The 10,715-nt window shown below is 34.1% G+C and overlaps 1 protein-coding gene across 2 annotated transcripts in view; it reads left to right on the top strand.

The window, feature by feature from the left end:
- Window positions 1-10,715, top strand: part of Pbx3 (PBX homeobox 3) — a 207,192-nt gene continuing 196,477 nt past the window's right edge. For both annotated transcript variants that reach the window (XM_048813040.1, XM_048813039.1), the window contains exons 1-2: window positions 1-105; window positions 442-515. In XM_048813040.1, coding sequence (XP_048668997.1) covers window positions 467-515 — 49 coding nt within the window. In that variant the 5' untranslated portion in view covers window positions 1-105; window positions 442-466. The remainder of the gene's footprint in view (window positions 106-441; window positions 516-10,715) is intronic.

The following is a 10,715-nucleotide window of genomic DNA, read 5'->3' as shown; positions in this document are numbered from 1 at the left end:
GGCCAAGTTCTCCCGGAGGGAGGGCCGCCTTGCAAACTTTGCGGAGCTGTCACTCGCCTGCCGACCGCCGTAGGCCGACCGGCCGCGCCCGCTCCGCAAGCGGAGGTACGAAGCGGGAGCCCCTCCGCAACAGTCCCCTCTCCTGGGTCACTGCCGCCTGTCCCTGGAGCAAGGCTCCTCTCGCGGGTTCGCGCCTGCGGTCGCCGAGGCTGCTGTCTGCCGGGCAGATGTGTCGCGCTGCGTTCGGGCTGGAGCTTTAGCCGCCGGAGCTTGCCGGCTGTTGCGAACTAGTCAACTTCAGTTTTATTTTTAAAATAAAGTTCAAAAGAGCTTTCCAAAATAGGAAGTCTGAATTAAATCTTGGGTCTAACTTAAAGGAAGGCGCCATATTATTCCATAGGTAATGCTAATACCTTTGTGTTTTGCTATTTGCTTTTTTAGGAAACATGCCCTGAACTGTCATAGAATGAAACCCGCGCTCTTCAGCGTCCTGTGTGAGATCAAAGAGAAAACAGGTAAGACTCTGCGCCTAGCTGCGGGCCTGGAAACCCCCGAGGTGGGGTTGGAGCTACTCCATCGACTCTCCAGTTGAGAGCTGCTGCTTTTGGGCACCGCCATCTTTGATCATTCTCTCCTTCCCACCTCCTGATCTTGAGAAAAAACTGCAATAAATCTGGAGTCGATTTCTCAATTCCGCTCCTGGTGCAAAATGAACTGTAGGTGCGGAGGAGACTGGGTCGCCGTCCTTAGGCGGGCGTCCCTGGCTGCAGCCAGGGAGGGGGCCTGGAGCGCCTGCCGCCCTCTCTTGCCTTGTTTGTGTGTCAGTTTTTAAAAGGAGCAACGGGAGACTGGATGCCAGGGACCGATTCCCTGGGAGAAGCATCGCCCGAACTTTGTTTTTCTTAGGCTTAAGCTTCAGCTCCACTGATAAAAGAATAGATGCAATTGAGCAGACCTCACTAGCATGTTTGAATTAGTGTTTTAGGTGGGAAGACTTAATTTTAAGAATACAAGAAGGGTAATAATGTGTTTAGGCATATACAATGTATTACATTTATTAATGCCTTCATTAAAATCTTGAAACAGTTAACTATGCTTAATGTAAGAAGAAAAGTGCACAGATGCAGGCTAAATAATTTTGAAGTTCAAGGCAGGGAATATGTAAGAAGACAGGTTTTTGCAGGAGCGCTGTAATGAAAACCACAGGGCATATTAGGCAAATACCTTGGGTAGTTCATTCCAGCTTAACTTTCTTATCAGACTTTCTCAATTGGATGTTGTAGTCCTTAGGTTATGATAAGGTTCAATTGGAAGTAGAGATTTAATTTAGATGTTTTAGTTTATATTTGTCATTATCTTCCCTGTTAATGGCAAACAAGTGCATTAAATAAGCCTTTCTATTTTGTGTGTGTGTGTGTGTGTGTGGTATATGTGGTATTTTAAAGTTGCATTTTTAAATGTTGAGGCAAAGAGAAAAAGTTGAAGTCCAGGATACAGCAGTATCTAAGTGATGCTATTTAAATAGTTGATGTGATTAAATTGAGTGTGCAAATAATAGCACACTACATAGGATTGTTACGTTGGTAGTTGAGTTGTCCTCCTTGTAAACTAATACGTTTCACTCTGCAATATACTATACCTTTCCTAAAATTATTCCAGAAAAATTGATGGGTTATTATTGTCTATTAAATATGTATTCTTAACCGTAATTAACAGCAAATATTAAGAGATCCTAAAGAGTACTTTTCTTGTTTTTCATCCACTTAGTATGGATAGTTTCTTAATGTTGTTATTCTTTTAAAGATGTATTTTACATTTTGAAAACCAATAATTTTAAATCACTAACTTTTATTCTGTGTTGATTTTTAGCTACCTTTAGAATGTATTACTATTTAAAGTGGTAGATGACTTTTATCTAACTATAAAATAAGACATCCAGCATTAAATCTTGAAGATTCTCAACTTAGAAGCTTAAAAGTGTATAATTCCTAAATTAAGTTATGTTGTTTAATGTCCAAAGGTTTTTTGCTATCTGGGCTCTACTTGAGTTTTTGCTGACTGCTAAGCACTGGGGTATTGACTATGTTGTGAATATTAAGATTGATTCAACTTTACACGACATTATATTACTAGGGAAAAGGGATTGATACTTCTTTGCTCTTATCCCCTTCTCAAAATTTGTAATTTTTTTTTTTGCCTATTTTAAGTTTAGGCCTGGCTAGCTTAAGACCCCAACTGCTTTTCATGTTTAGACATTTAGCAGCAGGCAGAATTCAATTAAGAAGTTTTAAGTCCTCTTAGTTGCTTATTTGCATAGGACTTAGTTACACCATTCTTAAAGGAAAATATAGTCAACCACATGTCAAAGGTGAGTTAAGAAAAGAAACAAGTCTTTTTAGAGTCTGGGATTACTGGCAGAGATGTCTTCGGTAGGGCTTTTGCTATTTAAGAAGCAAGAGGTAGCTGACAAAAGAAATTTTTGTGTTTTGAAAATTGTTTCTGGGGCTTTCAGTGATAACTTGTAAATTAGATCCTCTATTTTTTTTGTTTTGGCCACCAGATCCAAGTTTGCACGTTATCTCTTTTGTAAAAAGCCAACAGCCGACAAAGAGTAAAGGCGGCTGTCTGGGTAGAGGCATCTTCCTGCCAGCCTCTCTAAGCTCGAGAGGGATGGGATTTAAGTACTGAGTGATTGATGAGGGTAAAGCTCTTTCTCTCCTTTCCTCTTCTTTCTGCTCCACTGTCCATAGCTCCACCTCACCCTCCCAAACTAGTCTTGGTAGAAGACAGGATTGCTGGACACATCCCTCAATTTGAAATAAAACAGCTGTATAGACATTAGTGTTACTAAAACAGAGAAAGCTGAGTAGCAAATTCCAGGGCCCACCCCCCATCTGTTTCCACAGTCATGTTTAAGAAACATCATAAACTTAGAAAATAAGCATTGTAGAATATATGTATCTTCCATAATACCTTTTCTTTAAATCATTTTATTGAACCTATCAATATGATATTCAAAGATTAATTCATTATAATCTAGAAAAAGTTTGCCTAGTTATTTGTGAATAGAAACCAGGAACAATATATGATGATTCTGTTCTGTATAGTGGAGTGGTAGGGGGTTGACTGGTTGAGGGTGGGAGATTGTCACTTCAGTGGATAATGTCATTTCAGTTGTGCTTTTCTTCTAAAATAAAACAAAATCACTTTAGAAAAATTTCACGTATTTGTAGATCTGCCAGTAAATTTTGAGGTTTCTGATCAGGCAATGAATACTGCCAGTTCTAATGCACATGAGGGATTTAGTTTGGAAAACATCTTTTCCCCCTTACCAAATATGAAAAGGTATTTTTCTCTTCTGACAGATAAATGGGTGATCTTCCACAATTATATTATTTTCTTGTTCAGAGGTAAGAAAAGTGTACTTTTACTGTAAGATGCTTGCTTTTTCTTGAAAATGTATTCTTTTGTGAAATTTATTATACAGTTATTTGGGGAGCAGAAATATTGAATTGTGACATTTGTGCTTTTTAAAAGCAGTTGAAAAGTTACAGCCTTTTAAATTGAGATGTGTCCATTTTAAACTAAGTTAACCACCAGCGAGATAATTGTTGATATGTTAGAATGTTCCTCCTGATTTTTTAAAGCTCTATTTTATCATTATCTCTTAGTAAATATTCCTGAAGCCATGAGGCCTGCTTATCTGCCACCTTCTTTTGGTTGTACTCCTTCATCTCTTTTTAGTCACCTCAATCTTGATTGTTGCCATGCTTTCCTTGTGACATATTCTATCCTCACAAATCTGCCTTCTTTCCAAAGCTGTTAATTATGAGAGTTTGAATGAAGAAAATGTTTTTTTAAGAAAATGTTTTTATTTTTTAAATGAAAATCTAGTATTGTAGTACATAATGTGAATTATAGTATTGTGGAAAAAAAAGTCATATTAAAAACTTAACAAAATCTTTTTCTTTTTAAATGGTAGGTTAAAATATTCCATGTTGATAGCTGCCAACCAAACTCTGATTTATTGCCACCACAAACCCTAAATAGCGTTCATTTACTAGTAATGTCTAATGGCATACATGATGGTTTGCCAGATTTGTAGCCTTTGTGAGGCTTATAAGCAGGACTGACTTGGGAAGATCATAAAACTTAATGAACTTCTCTACTGCAGGAGGTGTCCGCAGGGGAAGAGAAAGGCCTGCTTGGCTGGTTGGGCTGGTTGGAGTATTTTTTATGTTTAAGGAAAAGAAGAAAATGACTATTTAAAATGCTTAACTTTTAAAGGGATCCTCCCTAGAAAAAGTCAAGAATTTTAGATATTCAAAACTAGGTCAAATGTGTAGCTTACAAGTGAGTTTTTATATGCATCTGGTATGTGATGTGAGATTAAACCTTTTATCTTTATTGTTGTAGATGACTAGCTTTTAGAGGTACAAGGCAGTACTCTCAGTCAACATCCTTCTATTTAATTCAGACCCTTCATGTTAAAGATTTGTTGGAGTGCTCTTTTTCTGGTCTGTTTTCTTTTTAATACTTCCATGTAAAAATTATTAGATTTTTCTTTGTACATTGCTGTGTGATTCTTCTAATTCTTAATGTATGAAAACTAAATCTTCTATCAAGTAAAAATTTAGCAAGAAAGGTGAAAATTGTTATTTGAGTCTAAATGTTATTGTATTTACTGCATGTTCTAAGTTGATGGTGCTCTATACCCAATATAATTGTTACATTTGTTCTGAAGTTTGAAAACAAATGCACTATTCCACACATGATTTATTTTTGTTTTAATCATCCATTCTAGTTATTAAAACTTTTTATTATGGAAAACTTCCAATGGAAATGCATGTAAAAAAAAGAGATTTTTGAACCCCTCTAACGTGAACTCATTGCTCTCCTTCAGCAATAGCAGCAATTGGCCAGTCTTGTTTTTTCTGTTATCCCAATCCTCCCAGAATTATTTGAAGCAAAATTTAATGGAACTTTAATGTTTCAAATTTTACATCAGTTTTAGGCAGACATTATGTCTGTTTACAGTGGAAATGCTAAATGATTAAACAGGAAAAATACAAAGTCAGTCTATCTTGGAAATGTCATAAATTATATTGCTTTACCAATATATTTTCCTTGAAGCAGTTTAAAAATATTTTAACAATTTTTCTCTATTTTTATAGATTTGTATATCCCACTGGAGCTTTTGTAGGTTTTGAGGGAGGATATAAAATAATTGTTTTTTCTTTTTCCTCCTCTCCATGCAATCTATTTGTAGAAAACATGGAAAAAATGTCATTGCCAACATGGTTTAGAGCTTGATGATCTGAAGTATTGTGTGGATTATGATTTTTAAAATGTTGGGCTGTTTTTCAACGGTGTTTTATTTTTCTTATTCCCAATAAAAATATATCGAACCCTCTTGTCAATATTAACTTGATCTGTGTAAGTAATTCTTTTGTGTCTCTGTTTTAGTGAGCCTCATTTTATTAGTTTGTGTAATTTTGGTATTTTATTTGGGACTTTACTATGTTATTTTACTATTAATTAAGTACTGGCAAAGGAAATCCCAATTTGTCCCAAAGAATATACAAGTTCATTGGCTTATATAAAATATACATGTGTACATTTTTCATACAATGATGCTTTTCCTTTTAATTACTTATTCTTTTAGATTTCAATTTATAAATTCTGAAAAAGATTACTTCAGGGCAAGATTTAAATTAATGTCTTATTGGCTAATTTATAATTTGGTACTGTGTAGGGAGGGGCATGGTATAAAATGAAATTATATGGTATGAAGTGGGGCTATAAGACGTGAAACTGTATTCCATGAACCACACCCTAAGTCATCACTTTATTTTATACTCATACTATGAGGCATCTATTCTGAATAAATACTTGACACATCAGCACTGACACATCAAGTTAAATAAGGATTTAGACTATTTTTCCTTTATTCATATATGTGTAAACATCTTTAGATATTTATTATTTTAATATTGACACTAGGAGAATAATGTTTTATTTGTTTTCTCAGCAAGCTTGTGTTTTAGCCATTTATCAGTGTGATCAGCATGATTTAGGTAGTAACTGACTAACAAAGCTTGCATATTCTCCCCTCCCAAGTTGACCTTTTCATGCATTTGCTCCAGTTTACTATGCCATTTGAGTGTGTGTGAGGAGAGTAAATAATTTACATCACTATGTAGTATAAATTGGTCAAAGTTTTTCAGGCCTGATTATCATATTTTTTTTAAACAAAGTTAAAGAAGTTAAACAAAGTGCTATCATAGCAAGGTGATAGTGGTGTTATATTTAGCAAATAAATTAAGAAGTAATGGTTGAATGAGCCACTGGAAAAAAATATCATCTTTTTATGCCTTCAGACACAAAACATATTAGAAATAAATTTCATTAATCTTCAACAGTTGATTTAATGATCCTCTTTGCAGGCAGAATTGTAACCAGAATCCTGTCTTTATTATTTTTTTATAGACATATTCTATAAATGTAGTATGTTTGTAGTTTTTACTGGTAAGTATAGTTTGCTTTGGCACTAAATTTGGGTGTACATCTAGCAAAGAATTGATGTGATAGAATGTGTCAAATTGAATTTGCTAATATTTTTTTTTGACTTTGTGTCTACACGATAGTAATTGACTAGAACTGAAAACAAAGTAATTATGGATAAAAATAATTGTTTAAAGTTTTGCACGTGTTTTCTTTCAGTTTAAGTGCTTTAAAAAGGTTAAGCTGTTTTGAACAATAACCCTTTTTGTGTGATCATACTAATGAGGACGTGGTATACAATGTAATCCTTTTAATGCTGATGATTGTTTAAACCATTATTTGGGAGACTCAACATATGTTAGGGCAAAATGATTTTTTTTCTTTTTTGGTTTTGTTTTGTTATATGTGATACATCAGTTTTCAGAGCATATTTCTTAGGCATCAGCGTCCAGCAGGTGGCTTTTTGCATTAAAAAATTCATAAAATTTAAAATCCCATAAAATTTTATTTCAAAGTCAAATTAACTAATTCAGAGTGTCAACATTTCCACTGTCTCTACATTAACATTTATAATAGAACAAATGGTTGCATATAGAAATTATCTGCAACATAATCTAAATTAAGATTCTAAACAGGCATTACAGATGCTGGGAACTTTGGCAATTATCATTTTGTTTGGTGAACAGTAGTAAAACAGTGTGCGGTAAAAGTGTTTAGAGAGAGAGGATAAATAAATTGAACAGTTTTGCAATGCAAAGTGGTTTGTGGTGTTTTTGAGGATTTCTTGGCTCTCTCTTAACTGCTATTGTGAGCCTGGAGCAGATTTCCCCATTGCTAATGCCCTAGAAGTATTAATTCACTTTGATATGCTAATTAGAGGGCATTATGCAAGAAATGAGATTAAGTGGCAGCATGAAGCCATTTGCCTGTCAGTAAATTGAGAGCTTTAGCATCAGGAGGAGCTTTGTTTTTTTTTTTTTTATTTTTTTTTTATTTATTTATTTTTTTTTCTTAGTTTTTCTTGGTTTTGCATATAAATAAAATTGATTGAAAGGTCTAGAGAAGCTTCTAGAACATTGGTGGATTCTTTTTTCTCCCTTATGATTATTTAAGTGTAATGTTAAAGAATATGAAGTTTTCATTGTACTCTCTTTACGTGAAAATATATTAAAAGTTTTGTGTCATTTGGTTTCTTTTTCTTAAAACATAATTTTAGCAAAGTGGTTAGTGAACTCTTATCACTAACTTTTAAGTTAACTTTTCAGAAGGGTAAACTTGTGTGTTTTGACTTGTGTGCCAATATTGTCACTAAACAGAACTTTACAGGAATATTTTCCTCACTTGGGAAGGAAGGAAGAAGGAAGGGCTTTAAGAAATTATATTAAATAAACATTAAGATTCTAACTTGAGTCTATAAAAGCTGGACTAATTAGAATTAGTGGTTAAACTACTCTTTATACAACCTGTGGAATCGATATATTAACATGTATCTGATGTGTAAGATTATTGTTATTTAATTTTTATGTCGAATATGGAGTTTCATACTTGATTCTGGTTTTACTGATTTGGTTTAGGTTCGGGCTTTGAATTTCTCTCTTTAAAGCTACTTTTGTGATTTTCTTATGTTTTATGAGGAAATGGATGAAGAAATACTGGGGTGGATGTGGAGGACAGAATTTCTCTGGCTGTATGAAAAGATTGTTTTCTCAAACAGACTTATACCTGCATAAACCATTGGTAGAGAGAATTGTAAAACTTTGGCCTAACTACATATCTCTGGGTATGTCAGATGGGAGAGGGTTTGGGTAAGGCATTCATTCATCTTGGGGCTTAGTTCTGGTGTCTGAATTCCATCACTGTAACTGTGACTCTAGACCTAATAAACCATAACTTTTCCTCAGAGGCATCTGGATTATTTAGTCACCACAGCTGCCATGCATGCACACTACCAAGGCTGGTATCTCCCTGGTTGTGTGGGTATGCTTGTATGGTGCCTGTTAATGTTAATGGAAATTAGGAATGTGCACATAGAGGATGATATCCTCTTCTGAGACAAGAGTCCTGATTATAATTCTATGGGAAGAGGACTTAGAGTACCTGCACATTAGTTGCTTTTCTAAATGAAATACTTGGTTACTTTAAATTCTCATTCCCTTTTCAGATTCCCTGAACTAGTTAAATCAATGAATTCTCATTAGTTGCTGATTACTTTCAAAATTTCATTTAAAACGTATGAAGTTATTTTTGATTGAAATGGGAACAAAAAGCTTTTGAAATTGCATATTATTATTTAAACAAAGCTTTTTATAGGCGTTTACACATACTAAGCCTTGCATATAAGGATTTTAAAAAAAAACTTATTTATTTATATGTGGTGCTGAGGATTGAACCCAGTGCCTCATGTGTGCTAGACAAGCACTCTACCACTGAGTTACAGTACCAGCCCTTGCATATAAGGATTTATATAGGAATTATTGGGGAGGACTTATGAAATAACTGAATGGCATTTGATTAAAATATATATTAAATTAAAATATATATTTAATGGGATGGCAAGTTTGTGCATCTTATCTTTACTATCCACATGTCCTCAAATGAAGAAGAATTGACTTAGGCAGTCTCATAAGTTTTGTTTTTCTTTTCTTCACCTCTCCTTTTTCTTTAAAAAAAAAAATAAAAAACTATGGATGGAGGTAGTTGGAATTCATAGTCAGATATATCATTTTCAACTTGGAATAGGAACTAGAGCAGGAAATTGATTTTATATTTATTATGAAAGCAAGAACTCTGCCACCAACTGACAGCCATGTATGTTTTAGTTTTTTGATAATTGTTCATGGACATTACTCTGTAGTTGGTCCAAGTTATTTATAATGTTGATTGGGAGTGTTGGTCCATTAAAAGGTAGGTGTATAATGAATATCTTTAATTAAACCAAGTAATATTGAAATATTTTTTTCTTTATATTTGATCTTGGGTCTAGAATTAACTGTCAGCACTGGTAAAAGCAAGTTACAATAGATTGTGCAGTGATTTCTCTGGCATCATGGATATATTTATTACCATTTTTGAACAAATTATACTAACATGAAAAGTTGTGTTTGAAATGATTGTGTGCTAGATAAGGCGATACATTATAGGAATGGTTGGGTTTATGGGGCTTTATGTAGAGGTTTTCTCAGAAATTATAGCACAGGGCTGTCACTATAAAACCAAGTGATACAGTTGGTAATAACATACAGTGAAGATATTTTTAGATTTTCACTTGTTATTCAAATAAGTGAGAACCTTCCAGTTTTTCTGATCATATTTCTTTGTGGAAATCAGTAAAGAAAAAATTGAAGGAAATTCTTTTAACTGTGGATGGGGTGGGGGTGTTTGACTTGTCTGAATTTCTTCCTTACCACTTGTTAGAGCAGCAGTGTGATACTGAGGATATCCTTAAGAACTCACTGACATCTTGATTCTTGACCTTTTGACTGTGATCAAGAATAGAAGTAGAAACTGAGTGCTTGAAATGATGGGCCCTATAAACATACATTCTATTTTGTCATTGTATTATGTGAACTAATGTTGATTTATCTGAATTTGTGGCTTTTTTTTTTTTTTTTTTTTTTTTAATGGTGCTAGGGATGGAACCCATGGCTTTTCATGCTAGGCAAGTGGTCTACTACTGATACACTTCCAGGTCAGCACTTTGTTTAATAAAGGAAATATTTCTGATATTCAGTGTAATTAGTCTAATAAGGTTATTGTTTTTAACAATCAGTTTTTTAAAATTTTCATTATGACTACTTTTTAATTTTTTTTTTTTGGTGGTACTGGGGATCAAACCCAGGAGCTTTACCACTGAGCTACACCCCCAGCTCTTTTTAAATTTTTAATTTTGAGACAGAGCCTCACTAAGTTGCCCAGGCTGACCTTTACCATGTAATAATCCTCCTGCCTCAGTTTCTTGGGTCTCTGGGTTTATAGGCATGTACTACCATGCCCAGCTATGTCTGCTTTTTAATTACTGTGATTATTATTGTCACTTAAAAAAATCTAATGTTTTGCAAAATATTGGTTTGTTGCCTAATAGTGTTTCCAGAACTTAATCATAATCAGTGTGAATGCTTTTTTTAACCTGAAAATTTGGAGTTTAAAGTTTATATTCAGCTGACTTAATCAATGAGCAAATTATTTTAGAAATATAAACATTTTTCCATTAG

Source organism: Marmota marmota, unplaced genomic scaffold (genome assembly GCF_001458135.2).
Source record: "Marmota marmota marmota unplaced genomic scaffold, marMar, whole genome shotgun sequence".
Classification (NCBI taxonomy): domain Eukaryota; kingdom Metazoa; phylum Chordata; class Mammalia; order Rodentia; family Sciuridae; genus Marmota; species Marmota marmota.
This window is presented reverse-complemented; position numbering and strand designations above follow the sequence as displayed.